The sequence below is a fragment of the Sparus aurata genome, chromosome 7, assembly GCF_900880675.1.
Source record: "Sparus aurata chromosome 7, fSpaAur1.1, whole genome shotgun sequence".
NCBI lineage: Eukaryota > Metazoa > Chordata > Actinopteri > Spariformes > Sparidae > Sparus > Sparus aurata.
In genome coordinates, this window is record NC_044193.1 from 4,627,717 (window position 1) to 4,653,039 (window position 25,323).

Sequence of the window (25,323 nt, forward strand, 5' to 3'; positions counted from 1 at the left end):
CAGATATCGATAAATTGACAAATAATTTAAACTCTGAACTTCCTGATTCAAGTAGCAGCGCATGTTACAACAGAGAAGCTGAAAAACTTGCAGTTTGTCATTTTATTTGTTATTTATCGACAGAATATTAAGCAGTTTGTCGATTAACGCTCGCAGTAAGGCTTTTAATTTTCTTGTTTCGTCTGATTTTCCTCAGACTGTTTCATATGTCGAGATCAGAAGTTGATTCCAGAGACAGTGTTTGGTATTTTTGATTGAGAAAAGACTGAATTGATTAATAGATTATGAAAAATATTTGCAGATGTGTTGTCCCAGCTCTGGTTTGGTTTAGTGGAAATAGACACATCCCTTTCTGTGTGGACGGTGCTGCACACACCCATGAAAGGTTCAGCTGAGTTCTGCTGCAGTCGCTGGTGGGTAATTTGTTTTAAGGACACAGTGGAGATTTATTTACAGTAGATGACATGTTGGTTTTCCTCCGGGGTTTGAGTTGCACCTTATTTGTTTGCAGATGAATGTACACCAGTGTCCCCTTGGCTCACACTCCTCATGTACAGGTATCCATCCGAGCCATTTGACAAAGAACAAAAGCACCACATGCTCACTTGGCTCGGAGGCGAACACATGATCCTCTCTGTTTTGTTCACTGATTGGAGCTTTAAGCTGTGAACGCTGAGCTTCGCTGCACTTTGTTTACACTTGGAAATGTCGCATTTAGTGGCTGTGTTTTTGAGCAGGGTGGATTTTTTTAAAAAGGCAAACAAAAAGCTTTGTGCCGACTTAGACCTCCGTTCTAATCTGTCTGCTTGTTTTCTTATTTGTCTTCTTCCTCTCTCTCTTTTTTACTATCAATGACAGCATCCTTTCTTTTTTCTGTTATATTTCCTCATTTATGCAGTCACTGAAAACATAACAAAACATTCATTGTTGTATCACTGCAAATGTCTCCATACAGCTCGTCTGGAGGTCTCCAAGTCTCCGGAAGCCCAGAGATCTTAAATTAATTTGAAAAGATGTTATTTGCACCCTTTTTTAGGCTAAAATCTTTACTGTAGCTGCTAAGCTAACAGCATTAGCTTGCACCCCAAACGGTGTAAATCACATCTTTTCAGTTTAAAAAAAATGCTGCAACACTGTTATGCTGTGAAGCTCCTCCTAATTTTTTACAACTATAAATGAATGTTAGAGGTCGTAAAGCTCCAGAAGCACTTGTCTTATGTAGAACAACTTTATTGGACCAATGCGTTTCAGCTCGTAAGCCTGCATTAGGGTTGGAAAATGAAATGTGTTGGTTTAATAAAGTTTGTCTGCCCTCTTTATACTTTCTGGCTTTTCCACGCACCCTGGAAGTAGCAGGAGAAGTTGTGCCAGAAAACCCCTACTCTGAATTTAAATTTAAAACTTGCTGCTGCAGAGGCAGAGATATCCTGACATTTATTCTCTGGCCTCAAAAACGCTGCATGCTGCAGTACACCTTCCACAATGACTTACTTGTTTCAAACTCTACACCTCCTGTTGGAAACGCACACTAACTGCTAAAACATCTGGGGACTCAGATCCAGGCTGAGATAACCCTGATGACATCACCATGACATCATTAGGGTTATTTTTTTCAGTAAATGAATCATCATATGTCTCTTTAATAGCCAATCGCTGCAGCCTATCAGATGCACTAAAACAACTAGAATGTAATGGAGTGTTTTCAAGGTGAGGTATGAGTCCTCTTACTTGAGTAAAGGCTCAGCAGCAGCAGCAGCAGCAGCAGTGCAGAGCAGCAACATCAGCTCTCTTTGCATTCCCCTCGTGGCTTCTCTCTGTCGCCTCTGACAGCTCCAGCGGCTGAACGTCTGCCAGCAGAGCTCAGTGGAAGGAGCTCCCTGGCACTGCAGCCCCACTGGGACACATTGACCCTCTCCTCTGCCCCTCAATGAGCCTCTGTTCGCTCTGTTTCGAGCCAGTCACAGGCTCCAAAACCGCCACAATGATGACAGTAATACAGTTTACAAAGCAGCTGGTGACTCTTTCTCTTTCTCGCTGTGCTTCTTAGTTTCTTTGCTCTCTCTTCCTCATTCTGCCTTTCCAGTAACAGTTCAGACATTAAGGCATGTCATATCAGATATTTTCACAAAAAAAAGGCGTGAAGACGGAATACAAAAGAAACAATGTGACATGTTTAGTTGCTGACTGCGACGTGAAAATGAGATGCTTTTCTAGATGACGCAAGAACTATTAGTATTCATAAGACTTCTCCTTGAATGAAACTTTGTTTCCAGCATTCTCCTTGAAGAAAATACAAAATACAAGACAATAATAATCTGTAATTCAAATGATCAATATTGGTATTTTGGCTTTTAACATCAGTGGTAGTGTTTAGGATCAGTTCCAGTGCACCAATCAGAGAGCTGGAGCGATGTGTCATTAGTAACGACTGAACCTCCTCCTGATCTTTCATCAGTTGATCGTCTCTTCGATCAGACGTCAGTCAGACTTAAAATCCAGCCGTTGATTTAGACGTGAACGCCTGTTGGATTCTGTATAAATGGGACACAGCTCGTTTTAAGAGACGCTTCTTTCTGATGGCATTTTCAGTGAGGCTTGTGACGTTGCCTCTGCACATAAAAAGAAAACCACAGCGGCGGTGGCAGAACCACATTTTCATGTTTATATTTAGCCTCACTTTTGTTGTCTTTTGGTCCACGCTGTAATTTCAAACTCGGAGAGACTAAAGTGTGCATGTTTCTCGTCTCTGCTGCCCGGAGCTTTAATGTGCATTAGTGAAGAGAAAAGCTGGTATTTATAACCGCTCTGCATCGTTCTGGTATCCAAGGTCAAACGGATGGCTAATATCTGCTTCCGTTCTTAGATGGGCTGCATTGATCAGGCCTCCATTATACGTGCAGGTCTAACTGTGCTCAGTCAATCGCAGTTCAATAAGCACCCTACACTTTGGATGGTGCTGCTCAGGTTTGTCAGTCAGCGAGGATCCACGGGCTGCTGACGTTCAATAGTCTTCCTGTAAACGCTTTGCATACAGCTCCAGTTACACGAGGCCCGGCAGCGCTCTACTGATTTCTTATGAAACTGTTGGAAGCTATTGAACATTTCCCATTAGTGAGTTATACTTGGTGTGCGCGTGTGCGCGTGTGCGCGTGTGCGTGCGTTGTTCGATTTAAGTGCCAAAATACACGATAACTTTAGTATTTGTGACAACATGATGGATGCGTTGACACCATTTATTTCATTATCAGTTAATGTGATGATTATTTGGTAAATGGACTTGTTTTTCGTAAAGCGCTTTTCCAGTCTACTGACCACTCAAAGCTGCTTCGAAACACTTGTCAGATTCACCTTTTCACACATGCGTTTGTACACTGATGGCAGAGCACAAGCAATTTGGGGTTCAGTAACTTGCTCAAGGACACTTCAACATGCAGCTAGGAGGAGCTGGGATAGGAACCAGCGACCTTCCAATTCCTAGACGACCCGCTCTAGCTAAAGCTGCCCCATATTTCTTCAGTTAATCGCTCGACCACTTGGTCGATAAAATATAAATGTCCAAAATGCTCAAAAACATTCTGTCTATTTTCATGTATTGCAAAATGAAGCATTTAATAATCCAGAGCTGGATAGATTGATTCAAGTCGGTATTGATCTGGGTCAGGGGTATTTCAGTTACAACCAGTCCTGCTTGGATTCTGGTGCATTGTTAAGAATAGAGATGTTAAGATTATTACATTTGTGGTTAAAATGTGTCTGAATTTTAGCATCTTTTAAAAAATGCTGTTGTCAAAGAACAAGAAAGTCATGTCAGATGAATGCAGGTGTTAAAGGAAAATAAGAAAAAAAGCGGAAACCTTTTGGTTTTAAACAACCTTTGTGGCCATTCGAGGACAGATTTCAGAGTAGGTTCTCTGTAGGTTTTGATTATTGAGCAGGTGTCGAATGTTGTTGCTCTGCTATGCACTTAACGCACTCGATGCACTTTATTGAGCAGGTTGTTGGTGTGGCGGCTCATCCCTGTAATGGGTGCTAGTGTCTGTTCACTCTTTTATTGTATTTTTTGCTTTGTGACTGAGTGGTTCCCTCGTCTGTGTTTGGGTGAGTTTGCCAAGATAAAATCCAGTCAGGTATGTCAATATGGCAATAACGTATTGATTCTGAATCTGAATCCACATTTGCTAATAAGCAGGTGATCCGTGGGAAACAGAAATATTAAAAGGACGATCTCAGGATTTTGTGAATCAATATTGGATTATTCAAATGAAGATCATGAAGAAATGGAAAATTGATTTTTATTAAACCGAGCCCTAAAAATAATTAAGCTTGGAAAGCTGGAACTGGTTGGTTTGTCAGCAGGATTTCACAAAAACTAGTGAACATGTTTCCACTTAATTTGAGTCTCAGCCAAGATGAGACCCCATGAACTGTCGGCTTCTCGACATATTCATTAATTCCTCAGGGAATAATACATAGATCTTAATGGAGAAATTTTATAAATCAGCCTTATGTAGGTGGCTGGAATCTATGAGTGAGTACAATTTGATGCAAATCCAAATAATCCAGATCTATCGTATTTGAATATGTTCTATTTGATCTAATAAAAGGCGACTGTTGGGCCTTGATAGAGGTATACGCTCTACTGAGTGCCATTCTAGCGTGCATGACAACTCTTTGAATGCAACTTGGAGGCTGTTTCTCACTTTGTAGGCAGCTAACATTCATGTGGCACTTCCCCATTAAAGAGTAACATAAAGTCAGTGCTGCAGCTGGATCTCTGATCTATCAGGCTTTAGATTCACACACATAAACTTGTTTATGGGAGCAATTCATTGTGAGTTTTGGTCTTTTCATGGAATTTAAGGACAGTAAGAAAATATCAGTCGCCAGTAACAAATGTCTGGTCGAATAGTAAGTAAGAAGGAATTGATGATGTCAGCATTAGTTGCTTCAAAGTTTTCGTGACATGCTTTGGTTGGCGCATAAAAGAGTATTGAAGTTTGATACCCAGCCATCTAAATATTTGAATGTTTCTGTATATATTTACACACACACACACACAGTGGTTTGTTTGTGTGTGTCACCTGTAAACTGTGCCAGTTCCTGATTGGCCTCCAGCCACAGAATCAGGCTCGTCTCATCCGCTCTAATGACTCTAAAGATGTGACGGTTGGATCTGGGTCCACGTCTACACACCTAATTCCCCTCACGGCCCTACGCTGCTCTGACAATCAGCACACACACACACACAAACACACCTGGAGCCGTGCCTACGAGACTGGTAGTCGGCCATATGTCCTGCAGTGTAGCGTGCTCACAGACTCGGACAGCCTGTATGCTCAGCGTGGTGCTGAGGTTTGATCTGTGGAGTCGCTGAAGCCGCAGAGGAAAATGGACACAAAGGCTTATCGTCCTACGCAGTCTGTGTATCTGAAACAATGCAGGACGGGTGGATTAATATGTTGGCTCAGTGATCTTCAATGTACAGTAGGTACCATGATGTAGTGTCAACAAGCTCTGCAGTGAAGACGTCGTCGTGCTGTAGATGTGTTGAAAGAAAACGCTGCTGCTGTCAGATAAACAGAGTGAACTGGTGGTAATAATGTTAATGTCGGTCTTGGAGATGAGAACGGAGTCTGATGTGAAGCAGATCTCAGCTGAACGTTTGTTTTGGTTTGCTAAGAGTCCCAGACGGGTGGGGTTTACTGCAGCAGGACAGGTCGGATACAGTCAGCTGGTCAACTGAAAAGTAATCCATAACTTTGATCTTCAGTTTAGTCACTTGTGATAAAAATGTGCCAAACCTTGACAGTTTACTTTTTCTGAAATGTGAGGATTTGCTGCTTTTCTCTGTGTTATATCATTGTTTTTTTTGTCAGAACCCGTCCGAGCCCGGTGGGACTCATCTGGTCGGGTATCCACGCACAAACTCAGAAAGAATTACTGTACTTTTTACTCACAACAGCTTTAGTTATTAGTTAGTTACTAGTTACTTTACAAATCAAGGGTTTTGCACAAAATGTGCAGCAGACTTATTCAACTGGCGGCCCTTTAACAACCTCATTCTGGCTATTTGATTATTTTGTGAGTAAGCTAATTAGCCCATGAATCATTGCGTCCGTTGCTAAGTACACAAATACAATTATTCCATTTAAAAGTTTTAACTCAGGACGTTCAAGCAGCCAACTGCGTGACTAATAATCATCTAATGATATATGATATATTCTAAGGGTCACAGGGGACATGTTTCCGCTGTGAATACTTTTACTTTTAACACAAGTTACATTTTCAGTGTGGTATTAGTACTTTTACTTGGTTAACTGCAGTTCAAAGAAGAAGGGTAATAGCTTGTGACAGCCGACAAAAATATAAACTTTTCAGAGAGAAACATTTGCTGTGACTTTAAAGAAATATAGGACATTCTTGTAACGTTAGTTGTCTTTTCAGAGCTGCTGATGTTTGCTGTGTTGTGGCAGAGATTGTGACTCTGACTGTTGTAGTGTCACTTTCTGTGTTTCAGATGAGAACAATGTCTGATGAGACAGAACAGAGAATGGGTGACGAGGACTTTGGTTCGGACGAGGAGGGAGACGTGGAGTCTTACCTAGAGGACAACAGCAGTGAGCTCATGGACCGACTGAGAGAGCTGGAGGTGAGAGAACAAACAAAACTCACTGCAGTGCAAGTTATGACCAGAAAAATGTATAAATAGTTCATTGGATGGTATTTGTTTTTGTTGTAATCACATAATCCTGCCACAACGGCCAAAATCTGGCAATTTTCTCTCCCTTCAATTGTGCATTGTGTGTCTCTCCAATCAAATAAGAAAATAAACCTTTTTTTTTTGTGTGATCAAACTAAACATATAAAAGGGAAACAAATCATTGAATCACATAAAAATAATAGGTTGACACAACTAATACAATACCTTAATTTCCTGCATATGAGAGGAACTCTGTCAGTCCAAATAAACTGCAATAAACACAATTTAATGTTTACAGTGTAAAAGTCATGATGGTCAGTGTTCACGTGATGTGAAACAGCTTTTAAAATGTTTTAAAGGAAACATTTTGAGAAATACACAATATTTGATTACTTTGGTAGAATGTGATGAGTCGATCGACATTACTGTGATGTTTGTAGAAGTATGAAGCTACACACAGTTAGCTTAGCATAAAGACTGTAAACAGATGGAAACAGCTAGCCTGTCTGAAGTCGAGCCCAACTGCTATCTGTGGATATTGGCCGATCACAGATATATCAATATCGTTGTCCAGAATGTGCCAATAAAAAACATTATGTTTTACTTCTGAGCGAAGTTTGTTATTCAGTATCGTGATTTCATTGTAGACAATAACGTTAATTGTCAACTTGCAAAAAATGTGAGTATATCAGCCAGAACCTCTAAAGCTCACGTTGTGTCTCATTTGTTTCATCTGTACAAAATAACAACAGTATGCCAGTTTATAGCGGCTTGTGTGCTGGGTTATTTCTTGTCCAATAACCTCCAGCAGTTTCAGCTGGTTGCCTGGCAACTGATCTTGCCAACAAGCGAAGAAGAGCATTTCCCAAAATGTTATACTATTTCTTCAAGAGATAAATTATCTTAATGTTTCTTAATTGCTTGTGATTCTTGTCTTGTCGGATTATTATGAAAACATTTGTGCGTTTCTTTTTTTTTTTAAATGTACCTTTTAATTTGATTTTGTTAGTTGTTGTTTGTTAGTTATTTCCCTGCACATTGATCTTATATAAGAGGTTTTACTGTGTCTGACAAATGTGTCATCAGTGCAGCATCAGTCCTGGTGTCTTATAAGTCCACGTGAGCAGGACGATTACATGTTCATGACACAAGAACCAAGAGACATTTCTCAGTTACATGTTTCATTTCTGTTGTTTTCTCATCACAGGCAGAAAACTCTGCTCTGATGTTGGCCAATGAGAGTCAGAGAGAAGCGTATGAGAGATGCTTGGATGAGGTGAGTTCATGCTGCAGAATTTAAATAACTTGAGAAACTAAGAATAACAAGTTCTGCTCAGCCAAGTCTTTGTAGAAATGCCGACTCATGGTATTCAATTTAATGCTCTGTTGTGTTATTAGGTGGCCAACCATGTGGTCCAGGCTCTGCTGAATCAAAAGGTAACATAAAGCTTCATTTCTGCATCTGTCTTTTGGATTATCTTCACTGAGGTCAGTCAGATATCTCACTGCTCTGTGTGTTACTGAACAGGATCTGAGAGAGGAGTGCATCAAGCTGAAGATGTTGGTGTTTGACCTGGAGAGACAGAACAGAGCGCTTTGTGAGCTCTTTCAGCAGAAGCTGCCCAACCACCCCACCGCTCACTACCAGGTAACGTCAGTTCACTTCCTCAGATACTGACTTCTGGCTCATACACTGGTGCATACTTGAGTAAATGTACACAGTGCACAGCTCTGATTCTCTCGACCAGGTGATGCTGCTAATTTCTGTCTCACTTCAGCCTCATTCTTTCAGACGCTGGCGAGCCAGTAATGCATCTCAGCCTTTTCACTTCTGCTCTTTATATTGTTCCAGCAGATGCCAGGACAATGTAGCTCCTAGTTGTGTGTGTATACAATAGCCTGCAGTGTATACACTGTCATCATAATTGCCCCATGAATCTCCCGTTACAGGTCCAGGCGGGACCCCTCCCAGACTACAATGCACAGCTGCACAATGACTCTGCCAAACAGGTGGAGCCTGCACAGACTGAAGCACAAGCCAAGGTGATTATTACAAAGCTCACACAGCAAAGCTTCATCAAACATGACGAGTGAAACAGTGGGATTATATCACAGCCCCTGAATTAGACCGCAAACCCCACCTGTGTGTGACGTTAGAACTGGCTCTGACATTTTTCAACTATTGTGCTTTAAAAAGACCTGCTGCTAATCTGCTCTGTGCTCATTTCCTGCACGCACACGCTCTCAAAGGTCTTTATGAGCTAAATTGTTCGCCTCTCACTGAAGCAGTGAGTTGTGCCCTGATAAAGATCTTTTTCTGTCCACAGGGAAACGGCTACCGCACACAACATGCCTCCCCGGGGCCTCGTGGACCGGCCGCCTCCATGGAGGCCCTGTCCCCCTTCTTCAAAAAGAAAGCACACATCCTGGAGGTCCTTCGCAAGATGGAGGAGACGGACCCTCTGAAGTTCCATCCGTCCACAACAAGCTTGTCTTTCTGCGACTACAGCCAAGTGCTCATGTCCACGGAGGCTGTTTTGGCCTCCGCGGACCCTCTCCCATTACAGTGCAAAACCCACCACACACACTGCCACTGCTCCCACTCTGACACTGACACACACCAGCATGTCAACGGCGACGGTGCGGCGAAGTGTGAGGGGGGGAACACCTGCTGTTTACACTGCAAGAGGAGCCCGGACAGTCCTCCAAAGCCATGCAACCACGTCTGTAGTCCTTCTAAAGCCAACTCCGCCACCCAGAGCCATGTACTTCCTGCAGCTGCTATAAGCGAATGTCACAGTAAGAGCAGAACAGAGTCTGTTCCCTCGTCTAAACAATGCACCAAGAATGAAGCCCACCAGCAACCGGCAGCCGCCCACTCCTCACTGACGGAGACAGCCGGCCAGAGCCTGGAGGTGATGGGAGCAGAGCAAGAGCAGGATAGCTCTGACAACGCTGCTGCTTCTGAGGAGCTCACTGGTTTCTCTGCCACCTCCCACCTGCCCAGTTCTGTGAAGGAGAGCACACAGATCCCTCACTGTGACTTGGAGACAGGCGATGGCATTCACAATGGCTTAGCGCTCAACCACGCCATGTCGACCGACCCCTCAGCCGTCCTTGATAGAGAAAGCATGGACCAAGAGGCTTCTGTGAGAGCCGGTGCCACCGTCAGCCCCAGCGCCTCCTGCCTCAGTGACGTCAAATCCGCCGCTATCAACTCCCCGTCCAAACTGCTCAAGTTCTTGAAGATCCCCTCGATAGGCGAGAAGTCTCAGGCTTCAACCTCCGCCGTCCGTCTGAGCCCCCAGCTCACCCGCAGCTCCAGGATCCCCTGTCGCACCAACAACTACGAGGTGTACCACTCTCCTGTTCCCACACGCAGGGCCACCACCACAGAGAGGTGTAGGCAGCCCCCTCCACCACCCTCCAGGTCAGAGTCCTACCCGGCCACACACTCAGCCCCAACCTCCCCCCCACAGCCTGAAGACGTATGCTCCCCGCCCGCTAAGGAAATAAGCTACAGCAGCCTCTCTGCACCTAAAGCCAGCGCAGGCTCAAAGATGGGCGCTCCCCCCTCCTCCTCACCCAAAGTATCTCAGAGGGTCCCTCATTATGAAAATGTCTGTAACATGTCTAGCAACTCTAGAGAGGAGGAGGCGACTCAGAGCCTTGAGAAAAGAACCACACTTCCTTCCCAGATAAAGGCGAACGGTGGTGAGAGGAAGCTCGTTAAATCGCTACCAGAAAGTGTCCTCAACCCCCCTCCTCAACGCAAGCAGTCGTCCTCGTCCACGTCAGAGTCCACATCAGATGATGAAGAGGATTCAGACAGCCCGGTGTGGGTCAACCATCACAGCCTGCCCAACTCTGCCCTCAGCAAAGCTCAGGGCAGAGTCAACTACCCTCAAACCAGAGAGAAACAGGAGGAGATCACTGTGCAGAGCTCCGAGGTCGCCCATCCTCCGCCTCCACCCAGGAGGAGCGATGCCTCTTCTATCCCCAAGAGGCCTGTAGCTGGGGCAGCCAGAGCCCAGGCTGATTCCAGTCACCACGCTTTCAAAGACAGGCTGGCTGCTCTGGGAAAGCTGAGGAGCTCTGAGGATTTACAAGTTGGTCTCAGGCCAATCGAGACGGTGAATGAAGGCACGTACGGGGAGGAAAAGTGTAAGACAGGGGAGAGGCCCATGGAGATCCATAAAGAGGAGCAGAGACACTCAAAATTCACAGACTCTTTGGATGGTAAACCCAAAAGTAGTGGTAGTGGTTTGAAGTACCCAGGGTCCTCTCAGCTGTATGAACAGGCAGTAAAGTCTCAGCCTTCTGGTGCAGCTGTGGTTAAACAAGAACTGTGTGTCACCAAGACTGAAGGCTCCAAGAGCAAAATAGGTCTGCCGTCCCCCAACACAGACGCTCCACAGGTACTACGCAACAACATCAAGTGTCCTGGTTCCCTGAATCTGGCCTATAACCTTAAACCAGGTGTTGGTCCTCACAGTAGCAACAGCCCCAACAAAATCCCTCCGAAGTCGCCGTCCAAACCTTGCCAGCCCCCGTCCGTCCACAGAGGGGGGAAGCCCTCAGAGGCCCCACGGTACTCGTCCAAATCCGAGGAGAGGACCAAGATCAGCGGGAAAGGGAAAAAGAATCCGATGTATGGAGACAGCCTGCCACCTCCTCCTCCCAGACCTCCAACGTCAGACGGGGAGAAGCAGGTGCAGCCGGCCCCCAGCCCGCAGTCAGCCATCGAGCAGAAGGTGATGAAAGGCATCGAGGAGAACGTGTTGAAGCTGCAGGAGCAGGACCGAGGAGTACAGAGCACTGAGGTCAAACAGAAAGCCTCCAACGGCATCGCGAGCTGGTTCGGCCTGAAGAAGAGCAAGCTGCCTGCTCTGAGCCGCAAAACCGACGGCACCAAAACGAAGGACGAGAAGAAGGAGTGGAAGATCAACATCCCGTCGGTGGGCAGGGACTCTGTGAAAATGGCCTCCAGGTGTAAAGAAGGAGTGGAAGGTCTGAACATCTCGACTCTGATGGAGAAGGCGGAGGGGCTGAGGAGGGCCCTGGAGGAGGAGAGGGCGTACGTGGAGAGGTCAGGCCGGGGTCACTCCTGTGAGGTGGTGATGGACCAAGCTCAGGGACAGCTGGCTGTCATGTACAGAGGAGCGCGCTCCGACAACTTCATGCAGCAGCTGCTCAACAGGTGAGGACGAGTGGATTCTGAGGCCGCTATAAAGACCGCTCTTGGCTTAAAAGGAATATTTGACATTCTGGTGATAAGACTTATTTGCTCTCTTGCTGAGAGTTAAATGAGTAGATCGATGCCGCTATTTGGGCCTCAGGAGACTTGAATTAAGCTGTATGGAGCTATTTTATACATTTTCTTATGATAATTTATGGTAATCAGTCATCAGTAATAGTACAGCCAAGCATTCGCCCTGTACGAGCCCAATTAAAATTATTCTTTTAAATGCAGTAACGTGTGATGAAGGCTAACGCAAACTGTTTCTGGAGAACTTAACTGAAACTTGTGTTTGATGAACGCAGAGTGGACGGGAAGGACATGATCAGTATGCCGCAGCGCCGCCTCTCCTTCGACTGTAAGACCTCCAAGCCGGTGTTCAGTCAGCAGAGTGACATCATCAGTCACACCACCAGTCGAGACGACATGGAGAAGGTACGTCTGTGGTTGTTTCTGTGCAGGTAGACGCACACATTTAACATTTACAACAGTGACAAAACAAACAGAGAAAAAACAAGAGTTAATTTAATGCATCAGGCTGTCAGGTGTCAGAGGTGCATCAGTAAAACTTTCTCTTGATCATCTTTGAAGCCTAAACTTGGCTTCTAATTTGTTAGTTTGCTGCATACTGAAGTGAAGCGCAGACCCTCAGTACACTCACTCCTCCATCTGCTGCTCGGTTGTTCTTTTCATGCAGGGATCAGACAGAATCGGCAAGATCACATCAGACGAGAACCTCGCTGATTCAGTTCACTCGCAGCACTTCGCAGGTAAGACGAGTCTGCCAGAGGAAGAAATATCACACGTTTATTAAGGTCTACGACTGAGCGGAGGATCAAACCAGACCTGTGTGGAGGTAGTCTGGATTTAGATAAATTAATGTAAATGAATAAATAAATTAAGTGTGTAAAAATACAACTGCAGACAAAGGTGATGTGTGTCCACTGTCAACATGTTGCTGATACTGAGGTAGTCAAACAAGTTTATCACATGATCAGTGGAGAGTACATTTACTCTCATTCTGTGTTTAAGTACAATGTTAAAGTACTTGTCTTTTATACCTCTTCACTACTTCACGAGGCCCACAGGGAATCTGCAGACGACAAATTCTAATGAAAAGCTCAGAACACTGACACGTCTCCACCCTCCTCGTGTCGTTCTCAGTTAGCATGAAGGTCAAAATAAGAATAATAATAATAATAATATCGTGTGAGTAACCCAGTAATTAGTAGTCTAGCGTCTCCCTTTAACAGACTCCACAACAATACAATAATCCAACAGTTTGATATCTGGACTCTGAAGGCGTCTTTCATAATGTGATATTATTCTGTAATATTACAACTTCTCCTTCAGTAAAGGGTCCGACAGCATTTCCTTCAGCGATGAACAGTCCATAAGGATTTGACTGAAATGTATCATTTGCATATCGAGGAAAGTTAATTAGCCGGTGCTCTCATTAGCATATCAAAGGTGAAATAAACGAGGCCACGCCCCCGAGGAAATCGAATCAGAAGCTGCAGTAAAAGATCAAATCAATAATGCAGAAGTCATTAATTAACACATTTACTATTTAATTATTTGGTGCCTTTTTTTGGGGGGGGTTCCTAAAATGTGAGCATTTCATTCATTTATTCATTTTAACAAGAGTCAGTCTGAGGAATTATGTTATTAAATTATTATATTTTCAATTCAGTTTGTTTTCAGTTTGTTTCAAAAGTTGGTTTGCTTGTTTCATAGTTTTAACTAGATTCAGTATTAGTTAGGTTTTTTACTTTAATACATGGGGTTTGTCAGGGAAAGATTTAAGAGGTTAACAAAGGTTTTTACAAAACAAACACAACACAAAGGCAACTGTGAGACATTGTTGTGTTAACAAATTTGACCAAATTGACAAATATTGAATTGAATGATATTTCTTGCATATTCTTATGTAAGATCACAATTTCTTTTCAGTTAGTTTGTTAAGTTTTAGTTTTAAATGTACGATTACCTGAACTGTAATCACCTCCGTCACTGAATCTGCCTCTTCTCTCCGTCCTCTGCAGGTTCTGGTGCTTCCACGTACACCCTGGACAGCGGCATCGGTACGTTCCCGCTGCCCGACTGCAGCAGCGGTGCAGCAGGACGGGGCCTGTCCAAGACGAGGGCCGGGGTCGAGCACCACTCCTCGGGCTCCCCGGGGAGGGCCGGTCGACGGGCCCGGACACTGGAGAGAGATCTGACGTCACAGGAGGAGTGCTATGTGCCTCACAAACAGCTGATACCCACCATTCAGTACGGCGCCATGCTGGAGGGAAGAAGCTCCGCCGGCGTCATCAGAGAAGGTGAGAACAAACTAACAACTTGAACTCAATAATTAAAGGTCACTAAGTCCCTTCAGATGGATTTCTTCTGTTTAAATAAGACTCTCTCAATGTTGATTTACAAGCATGAGCATGAAGTCTGACTTCTCAGCTGTGGATACTGTAAATAATACTGTAACTATCCAGACTGAAGCTCAGACTGATGCATGACACCGAGCAGGAAGCAATATGAAGAGTCTCTAAGGTTCATACTGAAGGAAAACCTGACAAATATTATTGTTAATTTATGATATAGTTAAATTCTTTTGATCTGACTGTGTCTTCACTTGTTGGATCTGCAGGAGAGGCTCACGGAGCGAACATGTTCTCTCCTCGCTCCAAGACTTGGACCTTCCCCAACCTGAAGACTCCAGCAGGACCTGCAGAGGTTTACCTGGCAGTGGAGGAGGAGGAGGAGGAGGCGGTGTCCTTCGGATCACCATTCAGAGGGGTACGGAGAGTTTTTATATCAAGCTTAAAGTGAAAACAGACAACTTTTTGTCTTTCCCGGTCGCAGAGACAGTGTTAGCAACAACTGCTTCTGTCTAAAGCAAAAAACAACCCTAATATTCCCAATTTGACCCAGAAACTCTGATCTTAGTGGTACGAAAAGACAGAAAAAACACCTGATTATATTAATAAGAAGGCAGGTTTTGTTACCTACTGATCCGGTCACAGTGCGAAGAGGAAACACAGAAACAGGGGAACAGACTTTGACACAACTGGAGCTCTCCATCAAGTGAACGCTGTCTGTTCCTCTCACTCTTCACCTCCATCAGTGGGGTTACCTGGGGATAGCGACCTGGGAAAACAATGACTCTTCCTGTTTTGTTAAGCAGTGACAGATGCACTTCCTTAGTGCTGTAATTTGACCTTAATTTTTGCCAGGAAAAAAATCCAGCCAGTTTCAAGCCAAGATTTATAGGGAGCCAATCTATACCTGGATGTTTTTTATTTGTAGTATTCAGAACTGGTTAAAAATAATGAGGGGAAAGTTGTTTATTGCCAGTTTAATTAATCGAGTCCTTTCCCACACAGATCTGCGGGGCGGGTGAAAGTCAAGATGTCGTGATAAACTTAAGGTTGAAAAAGGTTTTTTTTTATTTGATTGTGTAATCGTGGTAAAAAGCAGCGAGGCAGGAGCATGAAAAGGGAATTATCTGGGTCACTCACAGACTGAAAATACTTTGCAGGCAGCAGATACATTTTTAAATCTGCACTCACATCTTACATAATGAAAAAACACAGAACCACATTCTCCCTTTAGAAATTATTAATCAGCTGAATATTAAAGTGGGATGGTTTCTGTAACCCACTTCAGTTTGCTGAAGGCGTTACATAAGATGAAACACGTGACCTGAAACGTTTCCCACCTCTCTGCGTCCTCTCAGGGCATGAAGGCCGGCGGCCCCTCCTCCAGCCGGGTGGTTGACCCGGGCAGCCTGCCCGTCCCTGCCCAGTCGGGGATGAGCCGCAGGGGGAAGACTCGCACTCCCAGCGTCCCCGAGATGAGCCGGGAGCCCGGGCTGGAGCTGCTCAGGGAGCGTCCGGAAGAAGCCATCTCCCCGAGCCGCCCTCAGGTCCTGGAGACCCCCGAGTCGCTCAGCGATTCTCTGTACGACAGTCTGTCGTCCTGCGGCAGCCAAGGATGATCCAGCCAATGGCGGGGGAGGACAGAGAGGACTGGATGCTCATCTCATCCACAGACAATAACACGTCTCCTGGTCGCTGGCTGTACTGTGATGCTGCTGACCCGCCGCCACCTTTGAGGAAAAGAAACTGTGCCCCGTTGATGTCCGCGAGAATATTGTGGTGATGATGCCGTCTCATCAGCTGTTTCTCTGTTGCAACTGGAAAGGTGGATCGATAGACTTCTCCTCAGGATTTCCAATAAACATGAAGCCAAAAGCCACCCAAATAATATAGGTTGTTCACTTTTTCACAATCAGACTTGACTGTGGACACGTCTCTTTAATTCATGTGTACAGGACTACAAAACGCATGGCTAAGCTAATGATTAGCACAAAAGTTGTCACTCCTGGTAGTTGTTCAGCAACCTGTCTTTTGTTTTTCTCATCCTGGTAGATGGATCTTTGTTCTGTGCATCAACGCAGCCGTGACGCCCCGATCAGTTCTGTACTGTATCAATACATCATCATTTCACCACACAATGTATTGAAAAAAAAACAAAACATGGAGCTCCTTAAAAAATGAATGTTCATGTCTGTGATTCTTTATTGCTAAACTCATGCATCACGATTTTAAATGTATAAACGATTTTATTGATCATGTTGATATTGTTTTGCGACCGAGGAAGGTTGTCAGTATATGTCTGTTTTAAATCATAATGCATTTAAAGGTAATATATACCAGCAATAATAACATAGATAAGAGAAATGGCTACACTATTCAATGAATATGTATTTCTATTATTTATTTATTTTAAATGTACATCATCTTTTTTTTTTGTTTTTTTATCTTTCTGTGAAAATTGCAGTCTCTTCGCCTAGTAGATTATGTTCATATCTTGTATTTCAACATCTCTGTTGCTGTTCGTTCCCTAGCCAATAGAGGTCCTATGTACCTACTGCCGTTTTTCAACTTTCTAATTAAAATGTTTTGATTTAGCTCGTTGTGCGAGGCAGTTATTTTGGACGTACCGTCGATTACAGACAGGACGTTTACCTAAAAGAGTTTTAAAAAAGGGATAAAAGTAGTTAAAGAACCAGAGAAATCTTTTTTTTATTCCACACGTTTTCCATCCTTGTCAAAACCTGATGCCTACATTACCCACAATGCAACCCAACTGAAAAGTGTGTTCAGAAAATTCATGTACATGCCCTCGCAAGTAAAACAACTTGGAAACTCATAAAAAAAAAATGTTGGAGGAGCTGCAAAGACGTCATACTCGTATAGTTTCCTTTTAGATTCCTCATCACTCAAAATACTAGAAGCAGCTGTTTAAATGCTCCTGAGCGATAAAAGAACAACACATTTTGGCCTCCATGCACAACGAAGTCAGTAGAAACGTCTTCCAAACTTCGGAAATAGAACCAATCGAGGAGCAGCTCAATGCAGCTAATGTCGCCTCGAGCAAACACAAGGAGCAGCTGTAACATCTGAACCCGTCTTCAACACAACTGACACGGACTCAGCTGATGTCACTTGAGTAATCTGATGAATTTTTATGTTTAAATTTTCCCCAAGACATAAAAACGCCTCCCGTTTACACATAAATGCACCAGAAATGAAATGTAACCAAGCACATTTACTCAAGCGCTGTAATTTAAGCTCAATTTTGAACTTGTGCTTTAGCTGAGAATTTCCATTTCCTGTTAGTTTTGACTTCCACTACGTTTAGTATTTGACAACTTTAGTTACATCACAAATTACATGTTGCTTAAGAGCCAAAGTAGCAAATCTTTAAATAATTTAAAGTACTTCTGCACATGTGATTTTTTAAGGGCTGCTTCTAAAGGATTATTTTCATAATCGAATCTTCTAAAAGGTTGTTTTTTCTTCAGTTAATTGTTTGAGTGGGACCAACGGACCAAAACCTAAAGATATAATCAATATATAATGAACCTCACAGGAGAGAAGCTGGAACCAACTAATGTCTGACACGCATGTCAGCAAATTTACGTAAGCAATCATTTGATTACCTTAAAACTTAACCAATTGATTACTTATATTTTAAAATCACATATTATTGGTGATAAGTTTTCTACATAATCTGAATATTTATTCCACCAATAAATCTAAAAAAAGGATCCACTTTGTTTTCTCAATACGTTCAACACATTTATTTGAGCAAATGTATCAAATTATTAGTTTCAATTTTACATCAATAAAATAAATTCTTCACAGTATACGCCTTCGAAAAATTGCAAGGTTAACATCATATCATTTGGCAAACTAATTTTCTAGACAACAGATATTAAGAGAAATTTACAGTGGGAGAGGTCTGAATGACTCGCCTGTCGTTCTTTCTAGGTTGAGAATATGGACAGATGGCACCGACTCTCCTCCGCCGGCCAAAAGTCCAAAATCCAAGACCACCGAGTGGCCGCGAGTCTGAATCGGTCACTGTAGCTCATAAAGAGTCTGACCGTTTTTCATGGTTAGTGTTATCAGACTTCACCGTTCTTTACTCAAAATGTTGGTCACAAAACAAAATCTGCGGGAACAAAACAATCACGGGGGAACTTTCTCAAAAAAGGGGGAGAATCTGTTGTCAAAATCATGGGACACCATATCCACTAAAGACAACTGAGGAAAAAAACGATAAATAAGCAAATCAACGACTGAAAATCACATAACTTCAAATAAAACAATAATCGGTCTCAGAAGCTTACACGACCCACTAAAAAGGAGCCTATCATGTCATTAATTTATGGCACTAAATAACAGTGATATCAAATCTTCTGCTCAGCTTCTGGGAGTCTTCGTAGGGCAACGCTGCCCTCTAGAGGCCAAGCGTGTTCACTGCAGCATTAGTCTATTTCTCCATTCACAGCCATGATGGGACTAGCATTAGCATACCAGAAACTTACATTCAACCCTTGTTGTAAGTTTTTAAAAAATAAATCAAAAAAAGAATTTCTCAATAGTATAAGACCACATAGGAGTTAATTCAATAAATGAAGACAGAAAGTGAAAAGCACCAAGTGCGTTGCAAATTGTGCCTCGTCTGACAGATTGTTTAATATTCAGCCACCCAAACCTTCTTTACTTCTTCTCCTTCTTCTTGTCCTGAAAGAGAGAAATGATCAGAATTACACAGATGCTTCGATCACCATCACTCTGAGCAACTGCAGGTCAATAAACTGAAGAAAAAAAGGGTTTCAAAAAGTAGAAAACAGGAGTGAAAATGCCTTCACTGCATAGAAAAGTTCTGCGTTCAACATCTTAAGTACAGCAAATTAAGTATCATCAGCTAAAATCTACTTAAAGTAAGAAAAGGTAAACGATACAGATACAGTAAAGTACCTGAAGCAGACTATTGACTAGCTGCTGTTACAAATTCATCCCGTCTGAGCGCACACTGTCCTGATACTATACTTTGTATCGTGTTACTGTTTAACAGCAATGTCTCTGAGATCTGGAAGAACCTGTGCAGATCTCAGCTGCTCCAACAGTCGAGGCAAACTTCAGCTTTGGAAGAAATACTGAATATGAAACACAAGTGTCGACTTCAGAGAGACTCTTAGATTAGACGTAATGTCAGATTCTCTGGGAGAGCAGAGGACCAAGATGTTTACTAGAGGTCATCATCATTTTGACCCTCTGTGAATGATCTGTACGCCAGAAATAATCTTGAAATTCCTATTTTTAAACATGCAACTTGCAGCTCGATTGATTATGTATACAAAGTGCTCGATCACAGATCTGGTGCGTGTTTTTTCCTCAGCTCTGCATCATCTCTTCGGTCTATTGTCATAACAAACGTCTTGTATTTATTGTTCTGGTTAATGTCTATATGCAGAACACACAAGATTAATATGTCTCAGTTAATATTGATATCTCAATTTGCATTTAATTTATATTGCAAACTGTATCAGTTTTGTTTGCATTTACTTTACTCACTTTAATCTGAATTACACCGTATAAAAACACCTTCTCAGTAACTGTGGGGTCGCTCTCTGACGTCTTTAATCTAACTACACATTATGTTGCCATCACTGTAACGGCAACAACGTCAGATGGTGAAAGACAGAAATCACCTGCTGGGTTCATTTCTACAGTCAGATAGTTTAATTCAGTGGTTCTCAACATAATAGTCAAGAGAGAAGCCTCAACTACAAACTGATCTACTGTAAGACAGCAAAGAGAAACCATTAAATAAATGTAGTGCAGTGAGAAGTAAAATACCTCCCTCTAAACTGTAGTAGAGTCCAGGTGGAGATGGGCAAAACATGGATATACTCAAGTCTAGTGGAGGTAACAATACTAACGTTAATGTACTTGGTTTCGTTCCAAACCCAAATACAAGGGGAATGAAAGTTTGTTTGAAATGTTTCTGTTGCAATTTCAGAATGCAATTTCTCTTTGTTTTCTGCACCACAAACTAAATTCCCCCTCCAACACTGTACTGGAGTGAAGCCAGAAGTCTCAGACATCTCAAACTGAAACCAAAAGTATCCGTGCAGCTTCATCTACTAGAAGATTCTTCTATTCTACTCAACAAAAAGTTTGGTGTTTTTTTCATGTATTTGGGTGAGCAAGGTGTTTTCCAAACAGAACTGAATCTACTGTATTGTTATAAAACAGTAAACAGCATTAAAGAGTGAATTTATGTAGCACTTCTGGAAAAGTCTAAATATTTAAACCAGCCTTTCTTGCAGGAAAATAAAGGTTGAGTTCGGTAACATCCTTTATTTTTGTTACTGTCATCAAATCAAATGTAAACAGCAAAACCAACTTCCCCCGACTTCCCTACACACACACACACACACACACACACACACACACACACACACACACACACACACACACACACACACACACACACACACACACACACACACACACACACACACACACACACACACACACACACACACACACACACACACACACACACACACACACACACACACACACACACCTTTATTTTATGCATGTATTATAAGAGAATCTACCTCATCATATTCATCTTGTTTATTACCCATTCTCTCTGTTTTAACCTTGTTTGCTGCTGCTGCTGGTCTCCGAGTTACCAGACATAATCTAATTGTACACCTATAATGACAGATTAAGTGTCTCATGGTGTATCAGCGAGTATCTCCAGCTGCAGGACGACGTACCTGAGATCAACTCAGAATAAATTAGAGTGTCAGTGTTCCTCATAATGAGGGAATATTTCACTCTGTGCAAAAAAGTGGCTGGAATAAGTTTTTAAAGTTTATGGACATAAATGGAAAAGCAAAACAAAACTAATTATATCACTTGTGCAGGGAATACAATATAATACTCCCCTGTCTAAAATATGTAATTTTAGTTTTTACAAGCAACCCCCAGGATGAGACCTAATGTTCTACAGCACAGAGGAAGGAGACATATCAGGCTTTCTGTGTTTTTTCATTGGATTTAAAGAAAATAACAAAAATAAACAAAACAGAATATTAACAGAGATATCCACTTACTCTTAAAGTAGAAAAATTAGGAAAAACTCTCCTTACCTTATCATTCATGGCAAGGATGACCATCAGTTTCCTGAAGATGGTGATGAAATCAAGGAACAAGTCCACACAGTGCCTTCAAAAAACAAAATATATGAAGCTTTAGAATCGTTATATATTCTTTTTAGAAGAGAAAAAAACACTACTACACATTCAGTTTGTCCAAAGAGCATTGGGTTGATTAAGTGTTAATTCACCCAACAGCTGTGCTTATGCAACACCTCTGAAAAAGTTCAATTCAATCGGACCAGGTGTTTCTCACTGTCAGTGATGTGAAGCTCAATTGTTCACCTCGCTGTGAGATAATGTATTTGCATGGTGTTTGGTTATGAGATGGTGTGAGCCGACAGATACGAGCTCAGGTGTAGTTTGCTGGTACAGTAACAGTCCTCACCACACGTAGTCCTTGTCTCCGTTCTCTGCTTTCTCGATGATGAGCTGAGTGTCAAACAGGACGAAGCCGCACATGATGAGCAGCCCGAGGTACATGTGTGCCTGCCAGAAACCACATGCAAAAATTATGACTCTGAAACGATGCAGGCAGCACGCCGCCATACACAGCTGATGACACGTTTAGTGAGGCTCGGCTCAGCTACCTTAAACAGCATCACAGATCCAAAGAACATGTTCATCACAGACATCAGGAACAGGAGGGAGAGGCCGGACATCAGTGTGCCTGAGAGGAGCAAAAACAGTACGTATGGGTCAATTACACAATGCTTTATATGAGCATATAAAAATGTGTGTAATTTGTAGCATTGTGTCTGTGTTGTGTTGCTTGACCAAAGTCAAATATCGCGTCACAACATTCATTAACTGCCTTTACCTCCGAGGAACAGGTAGCTCCTGCGCTTGGCATAAAGAGCGCTGAGACTGAAGCAGATGAAAATCATGGAGGTTCCCATGAAAGCCGTCATGATGATGCTGAGGAGAAACAAGGCAGAACAAAGTATACGTTTTCAGTAAATACACTCTCAAAGAGACCTGCAGACAGATGGAAACCAATCATCACACCACACTGGTCTCACTGATGTTTTTAAATCAACACTTCATGTTTATAATGTTTAACTTCTACCTAGCTGGCTGTTAAACACTGAGTAACCTTTCACATACCTTGGGTTGACAGCGATGACAAAGTCCAGTGTGGGGCCGAGGCCGACACCTGGGGACGGAGAGAGAGAAGGCAAACACCGCTGTTAGACTCTTACATGACTTGAAAGTCACAAACACGGCTCTGTTCACATGCAAAGTAAGAATTTTACTAGTAATGTGCCCAAAACATCCGTCACGTCACCTGTGAGGAAGGCAAATACTGCGAGCATGCCCAGTCTCTTCTTCTCTGTCTCAGGGTTGTGTGGTGTCATGGCGAGCCAAAACATCATCCCCAGGGAGCCGAGCACGGACAGCACGCCACCCTGAGAACAAGGTCATGAGGTAAACACAGGGCAGAGGAACTGTGACACTGAGGGAATTCAGACCTGATGTTAACAGTCGTCCTGAGTGAACCAATCACAAGTGGACAGCTCCAAGTCAATGACATCCAGCTCCAAATGCTAGGCTGCAGGATATTCGACACACGCAGTGTGTTAGGCTCAGTTTCACTGTCCTGTACAGACTTGAATTCTGTTTTTATATGAAACATAGATAGTGGTAAATACTGGTGTGGTAACTTTGTAAACAGCCCAAAAATGTAAACTTCATAAAAGGAAAAACTACTGCAACAAAATTCCTCAAATAATTACATAAAAGATTAACCTTCACAGAAGAGGAGCATGTGGATGTGAACTCGTTTACTTACTAAATCATTCATAGAAATAGATAAATCAGGAATTTGGGCAACTAACGATCTTCCCCAGACAAACACTAAACAAATGATCGATCTACCAGTTTCACATGATCTAACACGTGAGAAAGCTCATTTACCTACTATAAATAGTTTCAACCACCAGGTAACGTAACGTAAATCACAAATTAGGTCTGAGAAGTTAGGAGGAAATGCTGTTGTCTGTGCTTTGATGAAGGGCACCATTTGCATTGGTCTAAGGAATGCATCATCCTGAACAGGAAGACCAGGTGTTATCTTCAGTCTTACCTGAAAGAGGCCCGTGACGACATGGACGTAGGCGCCGGCAGCTGCCACAAACATGCAGACAGCCAGGCTTGCGTACACATTCTTCAAGTGCGCCTGGGTAGAATGAGATCTGCAAAAAGAGATAACAATGAGCAGGGCCAGACAATGGGAACTTTCGCTGTAGTGGATCATTTCTACTGTAAGCCTACGTACATTTGGGAGAACTTGAAGAGAGCATCGATGTTGATGTTGCGGTCAAACACGTTCATGATGGAACCAGGAGGATAGACCTTGACTTTCTTGAATGGACAATGTCTCCTGTGAACAGAATCACACGATTACAATCAACTCCAATTTAAAAGGTTACAATCCAAACTGTTTTACAACCATAAACAATCCACAAATATGTTTTGTAGGGCCGATACTGATACAGATTATTGGTATTCACATTTTCTGCAGCGTAGCACTTTCACTCCTCTCCATTTATTTTATAACTTTAGTCACTATATACTTTGCAAATTCTGATAATTCATTGCTGGTGTCGGCTGAGAGAAAGGATGGTAAATCAGAGAAAAAGCACATTTTTAAAATGTATTTATTTCATCAACATTAAGACTCAACTACCACCAATACCGATTATTCTAAAAAAGGCAGAATATTGGGCCCTGTCATCGACCTATCCCTAATTTTCAACTTTCACAATCTGCATTCACAAGTAGCACAAGTACAACCCACTGTTAATGTTTAATAGCGGATACAACTACAAACAGGTACATTTACTGAAGTTCTCTACTTAATCTAAGTATTAGTATTTCTATGCAAACTTATTTCATTTAGGAATATATTCTAATTAAATATCTACTGGTTAACTTTAACGTTCAGTGTTCTGGTTATGTGCCGTCGCTATTTATATGCAATACTAAATAATCTGGGTATAATTACTGCTCACACGGCTCATGACACACACAACATGTCGCTTATTTCAAGTGCGTAGTTCAGTTAGATAAGGGTTTGCATTATTTGCCACATTACACAACAGGTTGAAGCTAAATGTCAAGCGTTGAGCTCCCTTAACTAGTGCGCTAACAAGCTTTCGGTTAACCTGCTATAAATTCCGTGTTAACGTTGTAACTGTTCGCTGGCAACAAAACCAAAGCAAATTCGTTTAATTGAAGAATAAATGTGTGTTTTATAAATGTGGCGAGCCAGTGGGGCAACGTTCTGACAGCCATAGACCTGTTTGACGCACGAGTATCATATTAAACGCTAGCTAGCTTACGTTGCTAACCAGAAAAGCCTTCAGCAAGTTAGCACGACTAGCTAACGTTTGCAACACAATTCGACGTTCAGTCCGCTAACAAACGCTGCTAATGTCATCGCTACCATTAGTAGCCTGCACCGAGGGTATACGCTCATTTAGGGGAGATGAAGTACCTACCTCTTAGCTTTCCTAGCTCGATGTTAGCTTTCTGTTTCACTGCCTTTCTTCTTCCTGCTTTACTTTTTTTTTTATAACAAACAGTACGTGTCAGTCAGCTCGCATGATGTCACCATGGAAACGCCCAGAAATGTGTAGTCCTGACCGCGGGCGGTAACAATCAGGAAATACGATGATTATTTGCGTCGCTTGTGATCACAAACATACAAGTTGTCTAATTTGTGATTAACATGTGTTCAAACACTTTTATCAACCTTTAAAAAGGTTAACACCGAACCTCTAAATTAAAAGGCACTTCCTGGTGTCACCGAGAAATGTCCCCGGTACACCTAAAATGGCCGACTCATAAATC

General features: G+C 42.6%; 2 protein-coding genes across 7 annotated transcripts in view; one reads left to right on the forward strand and one right to left on the reverse strand.

Moving 5' to 3' along the window:
- nckap5l (NCK-associated protein 5-like) overlaps positions 1-16,908 on the forward strand; it is a 35,437-nt gene extending 18,529 nt beyond the window's left edge. For 3 of the 6 annotated variants that reach the window (XM_030422097.1, XM_030422099.1, XM_030422098.1), the window contains exons 3-13: positions 6,518-6,649; positions 7,908-7,976; positions 8,099-8,137; positions 8,229-8,348; positions 8,651-8,743; positions 9,028-11,900; positions 12,245-12,374; positions 12,637-12,709; positions 13,985-14,263; positions 14,584-14,732; positions 15,673-15,933. In XM_030422097.1, the coding sequence (XP_030277957.1) occupies positions 6,518-6,649; positions 7,908-7,976; positions 8,099-8,137; positions 8,229-8,348; positions 8,651-8,743; positions 9,028-11,900; positions 12,245-12,374; positions 12,637-12,709; positions 13,985-14,263; positions 14,584-14,732; positions 15,673-15,933 (4,218 nt within the window). The other 3 variants (XM_030422101.1, XM_030422096.1, XM_030422100.1) reach the window with 3 other exon arrangements.
- A 1,161-nt stretch (positions 16,909-18,069) lies between these two features.
- tmbim6 (transmembrane BAX inhibitor motif containing 6) lies at positions 18,070-25,127 on the reverse strand. The gene is made up of 10 exons (XM_030422102.1): positions 24,972-25,127; positions 23,747-23,851; positions 23,555-23,663; positions 22,757-22,877; positions 22,576-22,624; positions 22,289-22,386; positions 22,059-22,138; positions 21,857-21,957; positions 21,463-21,538; positions 18,070-19,033 (listed from the first exon to the last, which is right to left on the reverse strand). Exons 2-10 carry the CDS (start codon positions 23,800-23,802, stop codon positions 19,010-19,012), a joined length of 714 nt encoding a protein of 237 aa, XP_030277962.1. The 5' UTR covers positions 23,803-23,851; positions 24,972-25,127; the 3' UTR covers positions 18,070-19,009.
- Between the last annotated feature and the right edge of the window lie 196 nt (positions 25,128-25,323).